At 40.4% G+C, this 21934-nt stretch overlaps 1 protein-coding gene across 6 annotated transcripts in view; it reads left to right on the forward strand.

Annotated features, from left to right (window-relative positions):
* ATF7IP (activating transcription factor 7 interacting protein) overlaps positions 1-21934 on the forward strand; it is a 95391-nt gene that overhangs the window by 39542 nt on the left and 33915 nt on the right. For 5 of the 6 annotated variants that reach the window (XR_012830939.1, XR_012830940.1, XM_075707525.1 and 2 more), the window contains exons 3-8: positions 10617-10703; positions 16413-16558; positions 17746-17883; positions 19749-19814; positions 20521-20594; positions 21131-21219. Coding sequence is in view for 4 of the 6 variants with exons in the window: in XM_075707525.1 (XP_075563640.1) it covers positions 10617-10703; positions 16413-16558; positions 17746-17883; positions 19749-19814; positions 20521-20594; positions 21131-21219 (600 nt within the window). In the remaining 2 variants the exon portion in view is untranslated. The remainder of the gene's footprint in view (positions 1-10616; positions 10704-16412; positions 16559-17745; positions 17884-19748; positions 19815-20520; positions 20595-21130; positions 21220-21934) is intronic. The other variant, XM_075707540.1, reaches the window with a different exon arrangement.

Consider the following 21934-nt stretch of genomic DNA (forward strand, 5'->3'; position numbering starts at 1 on the left):
AACATGAAAGCAGCACCAAAAAACTGTCATCTTTGAGATCTGGTTTGTTTTGGTTTTTTCTCATACTCTTCACAAACTGGGGTGGGGTGGTGGGTGGAAGAAGAAGAAAGATGAATAGTTGCCAGACATGGAACAGAAAGATTTGTGGGAAGAGAAATGTGTTCATTTACTGTTCTTGAGGGGAAGAAAGGATCTCAACTTTCCTTAACATGCAAATAAATAGTAAGAATGAAAACATGCTGTTAATCCAGGTATGCTACGAGTTCCATTTGTTTCAAATTTCTTCTTTTCACCAAAAGACAATATTAGAAAGGTTTAATGAAAAATGCCAGTCATGGTGTATGGTTTTCATGCTGTATAGCTTTTATTAATTTAACTCACAGTGGTTTTTATCTAACTTTTATCTGATAACTATGCCAACTCATTAACATTCAAAAGCATTAAATGTAGGAAGCTGGTACTTTAGTCTCTTCATGTAGATAGCAGAAGATTATTTTTTTTATGTTAAACTGAATAGATGTCCTCTCTAGTCTATTACTGTCATACAGTTTTGTAAGCGTATTTATTTTTTTTACATAGGGCATTCGTTGTACTATTGCACTTCTGAAAATAAAGCAGATGAATAATTTACAGATAAGTTGACACTGCTTTTTTCATCTGTAATTAAGAAAGCTGTTGTTTCAAATTATCTTGGGGCTTTCTTTTTTTTCTCCTGCCCCCTATATAGCTTTTTATGAAATGATGACCATGCTAACCCAAATGTGTTTAAACATGCTTGACTGGGTAGGAATTTGATGTATTAAACAAGATTCAGGTGTTTTTCAGTCTCCGGGAAGTTAGTAACCATATTTTCTCAACTCTTGTTTCACTAATGATGAAACTGTCTTTCACTAATGTGTGATAGTATTCTGAGTCTTCAGTCTCTGAACAACTAGAGAAAGGTAGATGACAATATGTGTCTTCAGCTGTGTTTCAGATTCTTCCTTCTTTTCTGGTATTTACCTTTAAATTTATGGCAGTTAAACAGAGAAAAGGTAGGTTCCATAGTTTATTCTAAGGATCTTACTTAGGTGTTGCACTGAGATTGCAAAAGTCATACCGTTGTTGTGCAATTGAAGTCTTCCAGAAACTGTTTGGAGGTGGGGGGTGGCAGGGAGAAAGAACATTGTATGTACTTGTGTCAAAATTGTAGTGTGTTACAAGTGAGTCCCTTTTATAAAATGTACATTACAAATAAATCGATGATCCTTGTTCTTACCACAGTGCAAGGGTTCTTTCATTGGAAGTGAATGAAATTAGGATATCAGGGTTGCTTTTTTCATCTTGCCCAATGAGAAAACACACTGTGGTGACAGAGGAGTTTTTGTTCTGGAGCAAAAAGAGCAAAATGAATATTAAATATTGGACTGCAGTTTACAGAAGTCTAAAATGATTGCATCCAGCAATATTTTTTCCAGATTTTAAATTCTGGTGATGGCCAAATTCTCTTGACTAGTTGTTTTATTTATTGGCTAAAGCAGTTTATGACTTAACAGTTGCATGGTTGTAACTGAGACTGTTCATGAAATGAAGACTGGCCACTGTGAAGTATGTTCTGTCCTTAACCAGCAGTCACCTGTTAATTTCTGTGTTGTAAGCTTCATAAAGCTTGCCCATCAAGTTGCAAAGAAGGGAATTTAAATTTTTCTGAATAGTACATTCTGTGTGAAATAACCAAATTTTTTGGGGACCTATTTTGTACTAAATTTAACATGGTATTAATACAAACATTTTGCAGTCCTTTTACCAATTTCAGTCTTTCAATAATAAAGATAATAGCAGGGAGGTTGCAGGGGCAGGAAACAATTGTATGAGAAAACAGGTAGAGTTATCTTAGAAGGTAAAGATTAACTTTTGGAAAGAGTCTGTGAGGATTAAATCTGTAGAGACGATCCGGAGATCATTTGAAGATGCTCTACTGGAGGCACAGGTGCAAGTTGCTCAGTTAAGAAGTATGGTTTTCAAAAAGCCCAAACAAAAACCAACATGGCTAAACAACACTGTTAAGAATGGTACCAGAAGACTTTCTTCAAATGGGCAGATTAATAGAGTCTTTTTCTCAAATAGAATTAGTAAATATAATAGCTGTGCTGGCACTTAAGGTTTTTGTAGTGGAAGATTATACATTAGAAAACCCTGGAGCTTTTCAGGTAAGTAAACAAGCACATGACAAGGAAGACCTGATTGATGTATTTGAATTCCTTTGGATATCCAAACACCAATGATTTCTTACCATGAACTTTTGGAAACGGCACCATCTTTGGATAAGATGGAAAGTCCTCATGGAGGAAATAATCATTTGAAGAATGGGAAGTAAATCTGCAGTGACCTGTTCCAGTGACACTGCTGTGTGACAGAATTAATAATTTACCTAAAATGGAGGGTGACTAGCGAGGTGACAGTTTGATGATACTATGAAGAGCTGTAGAAGAATCTTACAGTGTTGAATGACTGGGGTATAAAAATGGCAGATGAAACTCATTTTGGTTAACTACAAAGTGGTACAAATGAGTACGAAAATGTTCATCACTTGATAGGAACATAGAACTGTCTTGCCACTGAAGAACAATTTTCCAGGATTATAGTAGGTAGTTTTGTGAAAACATTGATACAGTAGCAGTCGAAGAAAACAAATAAAGAACTATGGGAATAAATTAATGAACTGAGGAAAACTTCACTATGGGACACCAAGCTCTTAAAGGTTTTGTATAATTCTGTTTCTTTCCCGCTCCCCATATCAAAGACGATGTCACAGGACTGGAAAAGGTACATGAAAGAGCACAGAGAAGATGGTGGAATTGCAGAGTAATTTTAATTGAACTCTCTGATCTTTATTCCAACTCCCTGCCCAAAGCCGGTGCAATTACATCGGATGGCTCAGGGACCTTGGCAGTTTACTTCTATGCATCTCCAAGGATGGATATACCACAACTTCTTCTTGGGTAGCCTAATATTTAACCAACCTCAACAGTGAAAAAGTTTCTGCTTAATTGGAATTTTCTGTGCTCAAACTTATCTCCATTGCTTCTTGTCCTGTTGCTGTGCACCTTAAAGAGTAGTGGCTCCATCTTCTCTCTGCCCTCCCATTATGTAATGGAAGGCAGTGATACTTCATCCCCTTGACCTTTCTGGTGACCCTCTGCTGAACGTGCTGTGATTTTGTCAGTGCCGTTCTAGTACTGGGGATCCAAAAACTGGACATAGTGCTCCAGATGAGGATTTCTCAGGTGCTGAACAAAGGACAATCACTTCCCTTATCCTGCTGGACATATTTCTTGTTAATATGGCCTGAAATGCTATTGAACACTTCATGCTGCTGACTGATGTTCAAATTTTTTCCACCAGGAATCAAGGCCCTGTTCTACAATATTACATTCTAGCCAGTCAACCCCCAGCCTGTCCCATTGTATACGGTTATTCTGTCCCAGATGCAGGACTTTGCATTTGCACTTGCTGCACTTTGTGTTAGCCCATTTTTCCAGCCTGTCAGTGTGCCTCTGAATAGCAGCTATGCCCCATAGTATATTTACCACTCCCCCCAGTTTATATCTCTGAACATCAGAGATACACACACTCTGCCAAGTGTGATCTCCTGACGACAGGTCCAGGTCATTAGTAAATACGATACACTGCATCAGCCCCATATGGATCCCTGAGGATTGCCTCTAGTGCTAAGCCACCAGCTGGACTATATACCACTGATGCCAATTCTTTGAACGCATCATAAAAAGCTAGCAGGTCTGTCAGGCATGATTTGCCTTTACTAAATGTGAGCTGGCTACTCCCAGTCACCTTCCTCTCCTTTGTGTGCCTGGCAATGGCTTCCTATGAGGATTTTTTTCCATAGCCTCCCCAAGATGCTAGGTGAGGCCAACCAGCCTGTAGTTTCCCTGAATCATTCTCCTTGTCTGTCTTGAAGATAGCTGTGACATTTCCCTTCTCCCAGTCATCAGGAGCTTCCATTGGTTGCCATGAAGGTGGTAGAGAGGGGCCTCACGATGCCAGCAGCCTGCCTCTTCTGGGTTCATCTCATCTGTTCCTGTGGACTTCTCTATATCCACCTGGCTTAAGTGTGCCCTAGCTCTGTCTCCTTGACTGTGGATAGCACTTCACTTCTGCAGACTCTGCCGGGGTCTCTCTCTGCTCGCAGGAACTTAGGAGGGAAACTTGCCAGTGAAAAATGGAGACAGAAAGGTTGAGTACCTCAGCATTTTCCATGTCCTCAGTCATTAGGTTGCGTGCCCCAATAAGCAGTGGCCTCACAATTTTCCTTAGCCTGCCTTTTGCTGCCATTGTGGTTACAGAAGCCTTTCTTGCCCTTCACATCCCTCACTGGCTTCAATTCCAGTTGAGCTTTGGCTTTTGTTATTCCATTCCTGCACAACTAGAAAATGTCCTTGTATTCCTCTTACTTCCTTTTCCTGTGTAATTCTTCTTTACATTGGAGCTCTGTCAGGAGGTCCCTGTTCACCCACACTGGCTTTCTTTCATGCTGGCTCTACATTCTGCACATTGAAGTGAACTGTTTTCATGGTTTGTGGAAGCTGTTCTTGAAAAGCAACCAGCTCGCCTGAGCACTTTTGCTTTCCAGGGCAGCTCCCTTTGGGATACTACCAAGTAGGTCTTGAATAAGGTGAAATTTGCTGTCCTGAGGGCGAGGACTGTCACGACATTTGTCCTATTGACTTCTTGCAGGATTTTTAATTCCACAGTCTCGTGGTTGCTGCAGGTGAACCTACTCTTGACCTTCATGTCCCAGACCAATTCTTCCTTGTTTGTAAATAACAAACCCAACAGGGCATCTCCCTTAGTTGGCTCATCAATTGTCTGTGTCAAGAAATTGTCTTCAGCACACTCTGTAAACCACCTGGGTTGTGCACAATCAAGTAGCCCTTCCAGTTAAAGTAGACCCATGAGTCAGTCCTAAGGCTTGTGATTGTGTGAGATGGCTCTATTGACTTTCTTTCCTTGATCAAGTAGTCTGTAGTGAGTGCCTAGCACAACATTGCCCACATTGCTTTGCCTTCTTCCCCTTGCCCACAAGCACTCAACTGGCTCATCACCTGTCCCATAGCAAAGCTCTGGGCACTCCTCTGCATAAAGCACAACTACTCCTCACCTCTTCCAGCCTGTCTTTCCTGAAGAGACTATGTTCATCTGTTGCAATGCTGTAGTCGTTTCAGCTATCTGACCATGTCTCTCTAATCCAAATGAAATAGTAATTTTGCAGTTGTATATGGACTAGTAATTCCTCTTGGTTTTTTGTGCTGCATTCATTTGTTTACAGATACTTGAGATAATGAACACTGAGTGACAGTGCTTTCACAAAGGGCAAACAAGCATGCACCTTCCCTGTCATGCTGTCTCCACATGTTTCCTCACTGCTTCCCATACCTCAACTTCAGGTTATGACAACCATTCCTTACCATGCCTAGTTTCAGGTCTTCCTCATTAGGTTAGCAAGCTTGCTTGCAGAACTCTTGTTCAACTTTGTCAGATGGATTCAGTCCCTGCTCGGTTCATTCTTGATCATTAGGCATTACCACAGTGAAAGGTGTGAAAACCTTGCCTGCAACACCTGGCATTCAGCCAGGTGTTGATCTTCTGGATGAATGTGGCCTTACTAGAGGGGTTTTTTTGTCCCAGTTCATTTGGAGGATTGGTGATAATGCCACCATGAGCCCTTGTGCCCTTCACCCTTTCCTGCAGAGATCCATTGTCATTCTTGGTATGCCTTAGAATTGCTTCTGGTAGTGTTGTTGGTGCCTGTGTCGATAAGCGGCAAGAGGTAATAGGCTGAGGACCAGATGAGCCTTGGTAGCCTCTTTACAACATTGGAGATCCAGGCCCACAGCAAGCAGCTAATGTCTTGAGGCATCAGCCCAGGTTGCTAAGTGGGTACCTCCTGTGGGAGGGAGTCCTAGGTGACTATCACCAGTCTCTCCTTTATGCAGGTGGTTGGTTCAGACTCAGCTGGCTCCGATGCCTCTGTTAATAGAAGATTTTCCTTTTAATGTGTTATATCAGTGCTATACCTGTTCAGAAACTGCAGATTTGCAGGTAGAGAGGGAGTCTCCATTCTGTTGCTGGAAGTCACATCCTTCTTACCTCCTCCATTTTGAAAATCTCCATTTGTTACTATTTTGAATACAGCCTCTAGCTGTCCCTGTTTTCCTTGCACTGTGGGGCTTAGGTTTTTGTCTGTGCAGGGTTGTAGTTTATCCCCTCTTTGGCCATTCTACACAGTCAGTTCATGTCCTCCTACAGCTTCTTCACTTTCTGACTCAGATCAGAGAGAGAACTTCGAGACAAGGATGGACTGTATTTTAGAGTAGGATCTTTCAGCGTGAAAAAAGAGGTGGAGGAGAGATGTGACAAAGATCTGTAAATGGTAAGTGAATGGAGAATGGATATTTGCTGTCTTTTCCTCTACAAGAACCTCATGTATCAAATGGAGGAAAGGAAAAAAGTGAGAGGCAGGATCAAGGCATGAAAGAAGAGATGGTTCTCCATGTGGAGAACTATAGAGCTCCTTGCTAGCAACACTGTGACTGCTAAAAGTTTACCAACGTTTGCTTTCTGCGGAAGAGCAATTTTTTTGAGGGCTGTCAAGCACAGAAATCCTAGGGCTCTGAAGGTCTTCCACCAGCAACTTTTCAGAAAGCTGAGGAAGTTTTCTGGGACTGTGTAACTACGTTCTTTTCACCTCCTTATATTCTTCCCTACTTGATCACCTACTGTTGACGTGAAAGTGTTGGAGATAGGATCCTGGATTAGGTGAACTGTTGGTTTTACCTAGTGCAGCTGTTGCTGTGTTCGTTCTCTTACCTAATTGTTCACTCTCAAGTTTAACCAGGTGAGGTTGAAAGCAAATCTGAAGTCTTTTCTTTCTTGGAATTGCTAGCACTTCGAGTGCATTCTATACACCTTGATTCTAGGCTTCTCTACACAATGGCATTTCATGCCCTCCAGGGATAGTTTGAAAGAGAACTTACTTGTTACTGATCTTTGTTAAGGGAGTCTGAAGTCAAGCAACACACCCAGGTACAAACTTTTAAGAATAAAGAGTGCAGTTAACATTTAAAAGAAAAAGCTTGTCTTCTATAAAGTAGTGTTTGAAAAGAGCTTCAGAGCGTGTGAATGGCAGATAAACAACTAAACATGAACTTCTGTTCCTGTGTTGTCATAGAACTACCTGTCAAAATTCTTGAATTCACAAACGGGAAAATAAGTTACACTTAAATGGCACTGATGAAACCACTTTTCTGCAACAATATTTCTAGTTCTGGTTTTTACTTCAAAAAGGGATAATGAAAGGCTTTCAGAGAGTTGCTGCAAAAAATATTTCATCATTTGGGAGTACTGGAAAGCTTAAGAGAACATAAGTTTTCTTCATCCAATAGAAGATTAAGGAGGTCTATAATACCTGCAAATGAGAGCTGAATATATGGTGAAAACAGGTTTCTTTAATGTAGCAGATAAAGACACAACTGCTGCATTTTTGATCCACTGGATTTTGCAAACCAGAAATGGGGCATGCTTCTGTCCAACAGGCTTTGGAGGACTGATTAATGGATGTTGGATTCATCAGTTGTAATCTTTAAGTCCTTTAGGGATTTTTTTTTTTCAACTAAAAATGTGGTAATAAATAACTAAAGAATATTGTGCTTTGATTTTTTTTTTTCCCCCCCTTGTGATAAGCAGGAGGAGTTGTGACCAAATAATAGAATAGTTCAGGTTGGGAGGGACCTCAAGAGGCCTCTGGTCCAGTCTCCTGCTCAAAGTAGGGTCAGCTGTTGAGATTAGACAAGGTAGCTCAGAACTTTATCCCCTTAGGTCTTGAAAACTTCCACTGATGAAGACTGGACGATTGTGTCGGAAATGTTTTTCTTCCTATCCGTTGGAATCTCTTGTTTCTGGTTACATGTGTTGTGTCTCACCCTTTGCCATGCATCTTTACAATGAGTCTGGCTCTGTCTTCTCAAAAGCCACCTTACAGGTATTTGAAAGCTGTTTTTAAGTCCCCATTAAGCTTCGTCTTCTCCATGCTGAACAACCCCAGCTCCCTTAGCCTGTCTTACAGGTCATATTCCCCAGCCCCTTAGCAGTCTCTTGCTCCTTACCGAGAGATGGAATAATGAGTGCCAAGTAAAGGGTGATAACCACTTCCTATGATACACCAGTTCTGTTCCTGTAAATGCAGTTTAGGATGCTATGGTCCTCCTTTGCTGCCAGGGTACGCTGTTGGCTCATGCTTTGCTTGCTGTCTATGCAAGTCCTCCAAGCAGAGCTTGCTCCCCAGCCATGCCGGCCCTAGCCTGTGTCATTGCAAGCATTCTCCCTTCCTAGGTGCAGAACTTGGGTATTTGTCCGTGTTGAATGTCATAAAGGATGTCATTCTATTTCTGCAGCCTGTCTAGGTCATGATGATTCCTTTGAAAATACATGAATCTATGATTTCTTCCTAAACAAAAATAGTCAAATCCTGTCATGTTTCATGGGAAAAATCTGTATCTGTATAATAACTTCTGGGTAGAGTTTGATCAAGGATTCACTACTTAGAAAAGCTATGCTTTTGTACTGTCTTGTGAATGCTGTTGTGCACATCAGTTCTAGCCAATCTTAGAAGGAGAATGTTGTGGTTTCAGGACTATGGAGGAGTGAGAGTATGGCTGTGCAATCTAGAGTAACTTGCAAGTACTGTTCAGATCCTCTTAGGCTTACTCATTATTTTTACTTCCGTTTATATGTATGTTTTGGCAGAATTGACATCCAGATATGCATCCAGTCAGTTACTAAGCAGATCTAAATGCTTTCAGCTGCAGAAATTATTAAAAGGTATTTTCAACTGTTTAGTGACAGGCAAACACCTAGTAAAAAAAAAAAATCACCTTTGTGTTCAGATCCACAGCTAATAGAGTGACTTATTAAGACAACTGTGTGATAAATACAGTGATAATTTAATGATATAATCAAATTACTGTTTTTCTAAAGGATTGCATTTATTGCTTTTCCCCATCTAGCATCAGGATAACGAGATTGCAGCTTATCAGTGAAAAGTAAGCTGATAGGCAGTTGTAAAATTATCTCTGTATTATAGTTCGAACCTTCTTAACTAGAGAGGTTTAGCTGAGCATCATGTTTAAACCACTTTTAGTTAAATGACCTAAGTTTTGTTCAGAGTGATGGAAGTTTGTAAGGAAGGGACTTCCTTGTCCCTGAAATTACTTTATTCTCTACATAGAACTCAAAAAGCTCAGCTTTGAAACTTGTAACATGATATTTTAAAGACATTCTAGGTATGCATATCTTTCCATGGAATATTTGTATCTTTCAGTTGAATATTAAAATCTGTAAATTGTGGAAAAAGTACTCTTGAACTTAATGACTTTCCTGTAGATTCTTAGGTAAATTAATCCTATTTTATTGATAACAATTAAATACATGAAGCTTATCTGTAAGTCTTAAGCAGGTGGCATTGGCACTATGCCATTTTATTACCTTAAAAATAAATCAGATTGGGTTTGAAGGATTTATGTGGTATTAATATTATTTCTTGCATAAATTAACAAAATGAATAATCTCATCATTTCAGTTTTTGGTTTTCTGACTCCTTCCCTTTTCTGATTTATTAGGTGACTTACTTTAAATCACTCAAATGTCTTCATAATAGAAGTAAAATTTAGTGTTGAGAGCATCAAGCATATCTTTGCAGCCAGAACTTTCTCTAAAAAAGCTAGTAAACTCTGCTGTAGTAACAACATAAAAATAGGAAACTGGAGAAGTGTACAGATTAAGATGTGCATAACAGTGCTGACTTGTTCTGTTATATTTTGGATAGATTTTAATGTGATCTTTAAAGTAATAGTTTTATGCTGTATCTACCAAGCACAGGAGGTGGCAAATACAGCCTGTATGAAACGCATAATGGAAGCTCATGGAACATACAATAAAATTTTTCAGAAGGTGTTAGCATTTTTCTTTTTAATCTGTGTGCATTTGGGGGTGTTATTTCAGATTTTTCTTTATTTAAGATTTCCTAAACTGTATGTTTTTAAATGAGTAGTCTTAAATTGTGAAAATTTGTGTTAGGAGGAAACTTTAAATGAAAAATTGCATTTGTTATGAAAAGAAGAATCTAGGCCTTTTCTACCATAAAGATTATGTGTGCATTTGCCAATTGTAAATAAATAAACATATTAATATGTTGTTGGTGAATTTTTTATACTTTTTCCCTAGGTGAAAAATAAACTAAAATAATTTGTTGAGAATCTTAACTACATTAAAAATACATTATTTCATTTCAGAGGTAACTTTGAAGCATTCTGTTGATTTTTAAAGCTAAGCAAATCCAGAAGTGAATCTTACTGTGTTGTAGGGTAGTTAAAATTTTTGCTCTGAAGGTATCTGATGTTTTTTTTTCATCTCTGCATTCCCTCTGTGTCATACTTATTTCTCTCGCCTTCCCCAGCATGGTTTTTCATAAGTATTCTAAGTTTGCTAGTCAAAACAGGACTCTCATAAGACTTTTGTAGGTCAGCATGAGTAACACATGGGGTTTTTTCTTCTGTTTGTAGAAGAGGTGGAGGAGGAGAGAAGAAAAGAGAGTGAGGAAGATAAAGAAGAAGAGGCCCACAAAGAAGAAGAGAAACAGGCAGAGAGAAGTACGTAATCTTAAAACTATTATGCTTCACTGGTGGCACATGTTAGAAACACAGAATCGTTGAGGTTGGAAGGGACCTTTGGAGATTATCTAGTCCAAGCCCCCTGCTCAAAACCAGGTCAACTAGAGCAGTTTGCTCAGAGCCATGTACAGACAGGTTTTGAGTATCTCCACGGATGGAGACTCCACAGCCTTCCAGTGTTCCACTTCCAGTGTTTGACCACCCACACAGTAAAAAAGTTTTGACACATTTGAATGGAATTTCCTGTATTTCAGTTTGCATCCATGTCTCTCATCCTTTCACTGGTACTCACTAAGAGTCTTGCTCTGTCTTTTTCACTCTCCACCCATCAGGTAATTGTTGTGGTTTAGCCCCAGACAGCACCTAAGCACCACGCAGCTGCTCACTCACTCCCCCTACCCTAATGGGATGGGGGGAGAGAATCGGAGGAGTAAGAGTGAGAAAAACTCCTGGGTTGCGATAAGGACAGTATAATAATTGAAATAAAGTAAAATACTAATGATGATAATAATAAAAGTAATGATAATATACAAAGCAAGTGATGCACAATGCAATTGCTCACCACCCACTGACTGATACCCAGCCAGTTCCTGAGCAGTGATCGGTGCCCCCCAGCCAACTCCCCCCAGCTTATATACTGAGCATGATGTCATATGGTATGGAATAGCCCTTTGGTCAGTTTGGATCAACTCTTCTGGCTGTGCCCCCTCCCAGTTCGTTGTGCACCTGGCAGAGCATGGGAAGCTGAAAAGTCCTTGACTAGCATAAGCAGTACTTAGCAACACCTAAAACAGCAGTGTGTTATCAGCATTATTCTCATCCTAAATCCAAAACACAGCACTATGCCAGCTACTGTGAAGAAAATTAACTCTATCCCAGCCAAAACCAGGACAGGAATTTACACACCTTCTCCAGTTGAACACTGCCAGCTGTCATTTCCTCATATGACGGATGCTCCAGTCCATAAAACATCTTGGTGGCCCTACACTAAACTCTCTCCAGTATGCTCATGTCTTTCTTGTATTTAGAAGCCCAGAACTATGCACAAGGCTCAAGGTTAAGTCTCACAGCACTGATTAGAGGGGAATAATTACCTCCCTCGACCTGCCAGCGATACTCTTCCTCAGGCATCCAAGGATGTTGTTGGCCACCTTTGCCAACAGCGCACGTTGCTGGCTCACATTCAGTTTGTTGTGCATGAAGACCACTAGCGCCTTTTCTGCAAAGCTGTTTTCGAGCCAGTCAGTTCACAGCCTGTGCTAGTACATGGGTTTATTCCTACCAAAGTGTAGGACTTTGCATTTACTTTTGATGGACTTCATGAGGTTCCTGTTTGCCTCTTTCTCCAGCTTGTTAAGGTGATTCTGAATGGCAGCATAACTATCTAGTGTAGCAACCACTCCTTGTAGTTTTGTATCTGCAAATTGCTGAGGATGCCCTCTATGCCATTATCTAGGTCATTAATGAAGAGGTTAGTGTTGGTGCCAGTATCATCCACTGGTGTACATTACTAGTGACTAGTGCCACTAATCACAGGTCTTGGAGCCTAACAGTTGAGCCAGTCCATTTATTTAGGCCGTACATCGTGAGTTTGTCTTTGAAGATGTTTTGGGTGTCAAAAGCATTACTAAAGATAAGCAGCATCCACTGCTTTTCCCCTCATCCACCAAGCCAGTCGTCTCATCATAGAAGGCTATCAAGCTGATGAAGCATGATGTCCCCTTGATAAATCCATTCCAACTATTCCCTATCACCTTCTTCTTAATATGTTTAGAGATGACTTATAGAATGACTTGCTCCATCACGTTCCCAGGGACTGAGGTGGGGCTGACCATCCTGTAATTTCCTGGGTCCTTCTTGCCCTTCTTGAAGATGAGAAGAAAGCAAATGTCACTCCTGTCCTCAGGAACCTTCTGCTATTGCCACAACCTTTCAGAGGTTGAGAGTGGCCTTGCAGTCACCTCAGCCAGCTCCCTCGGCACTTGTGAGTGCATCTCTCTGGCTTGCATGGACTTGTGTATGTCTGCTTCGTTTAAATGTTAACTCAGTGCTCCTTCACTGAGAGCAAGTCTGCCTTTGCCTCCAGACTGTCCCACTAGCCTCAGGGAGTTGGCATTGCTGAAGGCAAGTCTTCCCATTAAAGTCTGAGGCACGGAAGGCATTTGAGTGCCTGGGCTTTTCCTGTGTCCTTTGTCACTTGCTCCCCTGCCACATTCAGCAGGGGGGATGTATTTTCCCTGGTTTTCCTTTTGCTGCTGGTATACTGGTAGAAGCCCTTCTCATTGCCCTTCATATCCCTCACCAGATTCAGCTTAAGGTGAGCTTTGACTTCTGAACCTCATTCCCACCTACATAGTGCCTTTATGTTTCTCATAGGTCACCTGTTCATGGCAGATCGGGCCTACACCCCCTGCAGGCAGGGAGTCCCTTGCTACTAATATGTGGTGCTACTGCATGGCTCAGGCTTAGCCAGTTCAGACGTTTCACTGGGCACAGCTCCCAGCCCCATATCTGCTATGAGGGCACTGAACCAAATCTGTCATTGTCCTGTACATCTGCAGGCAGAACAGGAGCTGCTGTGCTGATGCTGCCAGCCTTTGTCATCATGGGAGTCTCCATTTCCCATCTGGATAAGCTCAGGCTCTGACTGTACCTCCTTTGGTGCAGCTGGGGGTTGCAATTCTTGAGGCTGTAGGATCCTGGAGTATATCCAGTCAATCTGTTTCTCATAATTTCTGATACTGTGACACCCCTTGACTTCCTCCTATAGCTCCTTTAACTTGGCAACACAGCTCTCCCACTAGTTTGCACCTTCTGTAGCCAGGAAGCTCATCTCCCTCTGCCATAGCCTCAGCCAGAATGGGAGGCCTGAGGTAATACCTGCAGCCCAAGACTTGCAAACCCATATCTTCTCCCAAAATACCTCAGTCTGGGTGGAGGTTCTGACATTACTGGGAGAGTTGTTCCAGTGGCTGCCTGACACCACGCCATGCAGCACATCACCACTGTTACTGAGTGCAGGGACCATCCCCCTTCTGTGCACCCTACTGTGCAAAGTTCTGTGTTTGTTAGTTGCTCTCTGGGAGCTGTGCTTTAGGCCCAGCAGTAATACAGGCCTCTCCCTAGTACCTGCTGAAAGGGTATTTGAGCCTCCATAAGGAATCAGCTGGAACATAAGCACAAAGTACCCTTTGATAAAGAACAGCTGATGTGGCTCATAAGAAGCTGCTAGAGCTTCCTAAAAGTCACAGCCTGCTTTACGTATCCTTTCCACTAGTAGCAAGCACCCTGAAGCTCTTCAAAGAGAATCTAACTGCAGTGAAATTAGATGTAACATCTGCTTCAGCACAAATTATGTGAACGTTGAATATGTTCTGTTAAATATGACAGTAGCTCTTGCATGTTACAAACTACTTGTTGTACTGTTCAATGCTTGGTCTTTTTCTAAAGAGACCAACTGGGAGTAGGAAAGAGTTCTATGGAAGATCATAGAATCATGGAATCATTTAAGTTGGAAAAGACCCTTAAGATCATCCAGTCCAACCATTAACCTAAGCCTACCATGTCCACCACTAAACCATTTAAGGGTAGAGTAATAATTTCCTGTTTCCTGGCTTGGTGGCTGGATTATTTTTTAATGAAAGTAGAAACTAGGAATCATTAAGGTTGGAAAGGATCTCCAAGACCATCGGTCCAACCATCAACCCGACACCACCATGCCCACTGAACCTTGTCCCAAAGTGCCACATTTACTCGTTTTTTGAACACTTCCAGGGATGGTGACTCCACCACCTCTCTGGGCAGCCTGTTCCAATGCTTGACTACTCTTTCCGTGAAGAAACTTTTCCTAATATCCTATCTAAACCTCCTCTGGTGCAGCTTGGGCCCATTTCCTCTTGCCCTGTCACTAGCTACTTGGGAGAAGAGACCAACATCCACCTCACTACAACCTCCTTTCAGGTAGTTGTAGAGAGTGATAAGGTCTCCCCTCAGCCTCCTCTAGGCCAAACAACCCCAGTTCCCTCAGCCACTCCTCATAAGACCTGTGCTCCAGACCCTTCACCAGCTTCGGTGGTCTTCTTTGGACATGCTCCAGCACCTCAATGTCCTTCTTGTGTTGAGGGGCCCAAAACTGGACACAGTATTTGAGGTGCAGCCTCACTAGTGCTGAGTACAGGGGGACACTCACTTTCCTAGTCCTGTTGGCCACACTGTTCCTGAGCCAGGATGCTGTTGGCCTTCTTGGCCACCTGGGCACACTGCTGGCTCATGTCTTCACTAGTCTGGGAATAGCGTTCTGACTGTTCAGAGGGTTTTTAATTTTATTTCTACAAGTTTTTCTAATAGATGGAAGAAAGCTGGAGATGTAGCTCTTTTTTTTTTTTTTTCCTTGCTTCATTTTCCACTGTTCACTGGCATCCTGAAAAAAAAATGAAAAACTCATACCTTAGATGTTATATTGTTTGCAAATATTCAGCATCGTGCAAATGTTTATGAAGAGCCCTGTAGCCCTATAAAACTTACCTAAATTTGAGAACCTATGCTTGCACAAACTTTTAAAAATAACCTAGGTTGTCACGCAGATTTTAAAATACTATCTTTTAATAATTTTTACTACATTCGTGCATTTTTACTACAACTCCCCCCAAAAAATCAGAAACCATCAGAAAATCAGATCAGACTCAAACTGTCAGAAATCTAACCATTCAAAAAATCAGGCTACAAGAAACTTGTGAAGTTAGGAATATGACTCACAGAGTGTATATAATACAACTAAAGGAAAAATGGCAGTGGAAAGTAACTATTTGTTATGCTGTTTCAGTCTCCAGTGAATCTTTATTGATGTACTACTAATTCTGTTTTTCTGTATCATCCTCAGGTTTGGGGTGGAGGGATTGAGGGCTATGGTCTTCGGTGTTTTGATGGTGGTCACCTATCCTCAGTATGCTCTGTAGCTTCCTTTCCTGATAATTTACCTAGGCTTGTTGTTTTGTATGTGGATCTCTACAGAATACAGTGCCGGGAGCTGGAGGAGTGAATGAGGTCTCTGGTTCTTTTGTGCTGCATCACTGTGATGAAAATTACTTTTATAATATAGTTCTGTTATGAGCCTGTTCTTTTGTTAAGATTTTTACTTTCTTTCTTACACAAGAAGTAAGAAAAAGGTTTGAATGTTTTTTTGGTCAGGGATGGGAGGTACAGATTAAAACTTCATGGCAGATAGAAAAAATCCATTGATGACACAGGGAGAATGAGATGTAGTTTTATTTGGCTAGAATCCTGAGAAGAGGATTCCTTTTTCAGAAGAGGGTTTTGTTTTGCTTCTCAGAAGCCGTATTTCATTATGGGATGGTGCTGACAGGAGCAGGAAGAACTGGAGGCAAGTTCTGGAGAAGGGAATGGGGGTACTAGAGCCATTTTGCATTTGGGGCAGTGGTGTGATGAATCACAAAGCAGAATTCATTAACAGGGCAGCAATGTACAGGAACCAAAGGGACTGTTGTTCTGCTTTGGTGTCGTCAAACATGTTGTTTTTCCAAAGGTGTTTTTAGTGGTTTAGGATGAAAAAGCTTAAACTGGAGACAAATGAAACTTTGTAATAATCAGGGAATTCTGCAGATACCTGTTTTGTTTTGTTTTTTTTTTCCCTAAAGGTTCCTCATGAGCTGTTGTATCTAATTGTTCCAGGTGAAGTGTCAAGGAGAAAGCGTTCCAAATCTGAGGACATGGACAGTGTTCATTCTAAACGTCGTCGGTACATGGGGGAAGATTATGAAGCAGAACTCCAAGTAAAAATTACAGCCAGAAGGGATGTTGACCAAAAATTACAAAAGGTAGAATGGAGGTGCAGAGCGAAGATGGCAGACACACACCTGTCACTTGTCTTGCCATCTTTGAATTAGCTAGCCTTTCCCACGCACTCCCTGCGCCCCCCCCCCAAGACACTTTCTCTTTTTTGTGGTTGAAAATTGAGCGGAATTCAAATAACAAAGGTGGCTTAATTCATACAAAGTCCTATATAGCCCTACTTTTAAGAGACAAATATTATTTGAAAACTATGCCGCAAGAGTTATATTTGAAATGTGTTAAATATTTAAACTCTTTAATCATGTGACTATAGGTGGAGAATCTTAGCAAAGGAAGTATTTCAGCATGGTAAAGGTTTATATGTGGTGCGCTTTGCTGCGTGCCTAGCTTTAAAGAAAGTCTGTCTCCAAACAAAAGTGCAATCAACATAGCATTTTGCAGACTCTTCACAGAGCTGTTAATAGCCTGATTTGCACCATTGGCGTGTAAAGATACCTATCGTCTTGAAGAAGAAAAAAAAGTGCCTTTCTTCTTGTTAGTTAGGTAGTGTGTGTTGTAACTTCATTAATGTCGGATGCAGAAAACTGAACCATATTTGCTGCTTGTTTATTTTTGTTTCCTAAGGAAAATTTTTCACTGCAATAGGTGTAAGAGGGAGAAAAAATTTAAATAATGAGTGTAATAAGTAAACTTTGTGAAAATCAGTCTCTTCTTTTTTCCATTTTTAGCTTCTGCAAGACAAGCAAAACAGGGCATATCTATCTGCCAGGGGAAAATGCATCTCACAAATAAAGTTTTGTTGAGTGTCTTTAGTTTCTGTTTGAATGCCAGTGTCCCTCTCAGAATAGAAAAGTAAGAGGAAAAATTAATTAGTGTAAACACAGCACTTTATGATAGTATCTTCTGTTGTTAAGGTTCTTTTTATATGTAATAAGGTTTTATACACTTACCATCCTGCAATGGAATTAATTTCTTGAATTAATGGCAAAGGGGACTATTTGTATTTGTCAGAACAGATGTAGAAACTTTTCTTAGCTGTGCACCCACATGCGTATTGGTCACTATAGATTTATTTGATTGACAGGGCACAACCGGTTGTCATTGTTCTGTTTGTAGCAGGATACTTGTTAAGACTTGAGAATATTTTTATAGATGATCTCCCAAATTCTGGGATTGCACTGTTATTTTTGTTTTTTCTATAATAATTTTGCAGGTTATCCAGAGACTGTTGGAAGAAAAACTTAGTGCTTTACAGTGTGCTGTATTTGACAAGACTCTGGCAGACTTGAAAACCCGAATAGAGAAAGTGGAATGTAACAAGAGGCATAAAACTGTGCTTACTGAACTACAGGTGAGCGTTTGTGTGTTGAACTGCATACTAGAGTCAAATTTAAAAACAAGTTCCTCAACATTTAGTAGTAAGTCTCCTGTAGTTGTCAGTTGGGAAGCCATTTTGACTCCACAAAGGGAAGGGGGGAGAAGCAGCAAATACTAATGTTGCTTTTGAGTTGTAAAATTCTATTTCCCTACTCAGAAGCAAGCAACCAATTGTCAAAAAAACCCCAAAGCAAATCTTCCTTCTGGCAAACTGATTCATTAGCTGTTAGTAAACGGCTTTTCTGCTCTTCTGCTCCATTTAGACATTCATCAAATAAATGTTAAGTATGAAAATACCTAATGCTTCTATGAAGTCAGAAATTTGCTTAAAAATGGAAAAGTGCAGAAAGGAGAGGGCAATAGCACTGGACTTTGTAGAATGTTCAGACAAAGAAATGTCACAGCATACTTATCCATGTCATTTCCCCAGAAACTAAATAATTATGTTCTAGCAAGGAAACAAATAGCTAGCGTTGAACACAGTATACTTTCTTGTATTCTTTATAGAAATAATGTACATAGTGGTGAGATGAGGAGCATCACAAAAATCAAAGAATTTTGAAGTGACAAGACAATTAAAAGCTTATGTCATAACAAATTCAAACAATAAGGCCATTTTACTTTTAACATTAAAAAAGCATGGAGTTTGCCAGACCAGTTCATACTACATAACTCTTCCCCCTCGACGCCCCAGGCGTTTTATGTTGACTTTTTGTTAAATGCTAAGATGCTTTCAGTATACTTGTTTATCAGTGTCTTTAGCCATCAACTACAGTGTCAAATTAATAACATCGTATAAGGCTGTGAATGTGTTGATGTTAATACACTCGCAATCTAAGCTTACATGGTTTTATTATGTAGGGTGCTCCAAAAGACCTCTACATTGTAAAAGATAACAGAAATTGAAATATAAATGTAACTAAAGGCAGACTGTAACTGTAGCCTGCCATGTTGCTTTGTAAAAATGTGAAAGAGGTGAGGTTTCTAAAGGGACCAGCTCCTTTTAGGTAAGAAGTTCTGAAATCATGGTACGTGAAACTCGGTGGTTTTTGGGGTTTTTTTTCAAAAAGCTTCCATTCTTCTAGTGCTAACCTACTGTTTTCAGGGGTGCATAAAAATAATTTAGCTCTTCTTTCTGTGCAAAGAAAAGAAAGAGTACATGCTTAGAACAAGTGGCACAGCTACTGCCTCCAGAATAAGTCAGCCATCAGAACTGCAACCTAGACAGGGTAAATTAGGATCTTGTAATGCTGAGGTAATTACAGAAGGAATGGTCACCAAATAGTATATTGAGGGAAGCACAAGAAGTAAAAGATAAGATGTAAGAATGGTGCTTAAGAAGCTAATGCACCTGACACCTGAACATCAAATAGAGTAGAACAAAGCTGACAGTAAGGTGTGTGATACATAGTGTGTCAGTGAGAGGGAGAAATATGATAAATGGCGGAAGAGCAGATAATATGAAAGGTGAAAAGGGGTGCATTTTTCAATATGGTTGGTATGTAAGGCACGAAAACAGTCAAATGCTTTCAGTTGCTTTCATTCGTACAGAATATTGCATGAACCTCTGCAAGATGGATTATGTTTCTGCAATTGTGAATAGGAAGGAAAATAAGTTGTCTCTGAGACATCTTGATTGTGATACGTGTGTGTCTTTCTGCTGCTCTGAAGCAATATAGTTGTACTGTATTTCAAGGAAGAATAATTTCCCCCAATATGGAAATAGCCTTTGGCTTGATGTCTTAATTATATATCTTTTAGTTTGTATAATTTCTTTGATGGTTCTTGGGCAGGATATTTATGGTTTGTTTTGTTTGTTTTCATCTTCTTCCCATGTAGGCTAAAATTGCTAGATTGACAAAGCGGTTTGGAGCAGCCAGGGAGGACTTGAAGAAAAGACAGGAAGTAAGAACTAGATTTGTTACATTTGTTTTTCTGAGTTAGCCTAAACCTTATGTTGAAAAATAAAGAAATTTTATATGTGGAAAGATGTGACCTGTTTGTTCAGTGGTGTTCGCAAAGTAGGTTTGTCTTGCTTGTTTAAAGGCAGTGATACCAAAGAATAGTCTTTTAACATCCATTACGTACTGATTTGTACAGAAGGTTCTTTAGGCATTATTAGTGTGAAAGCATCTTAACTGTAAGTAAGTAAATCTAATTTACTTTAATATGAAGAGTACAGAGTAAGTAAGAGTGAATCCCAGTACCTTGATTTTGGGGATGGAGGGGGGAGAGGGCAGGAGTGGATACAAACAAGAGCAGTTCTCTGTGTCTAGAATGAGTATTTTGGATTAATTACTGTGAAGAAATGGAAGCTAAAAGTCCATTAACATTCAAGAAGAAATTTTATTCTCATGCTATAAAAACCTTAAGGTAAGAGACTTATAAAAAGGAAGGATGTAGGAGAGGGAGGCAGGTAGGACCAAGGAGGTTTTGGGGGGCTGTAAAACATGCCAAGTTCTCCTGCATTATTTGCCTCTGAAAATGTGTATATCTCACAGAAATGAATGAATACGAAATAGAGTGAAAGCGTAAGTTTGCAAGCTGACTTAATGGTTGTTTTGTTACGGCTTTTCGCTTTTCTTCTTTTTTTTCCTTTTTTTTTTTGTAGAATTCGCCAAGTGCACCTCTGTCTCCAGGGAAAGCAGCAAGTGACACTGCAAACACAAACAATGCGACATATCGGTAAGCAAACCGCATCACTCTGACCATGTCAAAATTTACAATGGGACACTTGAGATACATAATGGATAATCTCTGTATTTTCTTTTTTTAATTAAAGTGCTCTTCCTTTTCCTTCAGTACTCTTCAATTGTAAAATTTGATTTTCTTTCACAGAAGTCATAAATGGACAGTACTGAATCCATTCTTAGGTAAACTGAGATGAGTGTTGTTTCAGTGGTTAAAAAATAATGGATAAAAATGGAAGGTTAATTTCAAGGAAGGGAAAATTCTCACGGTGAAAGGCAAACTTGGTGCAAGCACTTGAAAATTTACAAATAATTTTGCATATTTTTTTTTTAGTAGGGGAGTATCCAAAGTTAATTTGCATGGGGGGCAGAAGATAAATGGGTTTAGAAAATCTCAATTAAAAGAGTAGCTGTAAAATAAGGGTTTTTTTTTTTCCATCATTGCACTGTTCATAAATTCATCACTGTACTGTTCATAAATATAACTGATACGGCTCATTGAGAAATGCTAACTGAAAATTCATTCCATAGACATGCTGGTACAGTGAGGCAGATGCTGGAGTCAAAGAGGAACACAGGAGAGAGCACACCAGCAACTTTTCAAGCCCCTGTGAATACAGGTAAGAAACTGCCTGTGGACTATAAACACACCTCGTAAATCATAGAGTCATAGAATCGTTTAGGTTGGAAAAGACCTTTAAGATCATCCAGTCCAACCATTAACCTAAAATTACCAAGTCCACCGCTAAACCAATTAAGGGTAGAGCAGCAACCTCATGCCTCCTGGCTTGGTGGCTGGATCATTTATAATGAAAGTAAAAACTAGGAATCATTAAGATTGTAAAGGACCTCTGAGATCATCAGTCCAATCATCAACCCAACACCACCATGCCCACTAAACCATGTCCCAGAGTGCCACGTCTACCCGTTTTTTGAACACTTCCAGGGATGGTGACTCCACCACCTCTCTGGGCAGCCTGTTCCAATGCTTGACTACCCTTTCCGTGAAGAAATTTTTCCTAATATCCTATCTAAACCTCCTCTGGTGCAGCTTGGGCCCATTTCCTCTTGCCCTGTCACTAGCTACTTGGGAGAAGAGACCAACATCCACCTCACTACAACCTCCTTTCAGGTAGTTGTAGAGAGCGATAAGGTCTCCCCTCAGCCTCCTCTTCTCCAGGATAAACAACCCCAGTTCCCTCAGCCACTCCTCATAAGACCTGTGCTCCAGACCCTTCACCAGCTTCGGTGGTCTTCTTTGGACATGCTCCAGCACCTCAATGTCCTTCTTGTGTTGAGGGGCCCAAAACTGGACACAGTATTCCAGGTGCGGCC

Source organism: Pelecanus crispus, chromosome 1 (assembly GCF_030463565.1).
Source record: "Pelecanus crispus isolate bPelCri1 chromosome 1, bPelCri1.pri, whole genome shotgun sequence".
In the NCBI taxonomy this organism is placed as follows: Eukaryota; Metazoa; Chordata; class Aves; order Pelecaniformes; family Pelecanidae; genus Pelecanus; species Pelecanus crispus.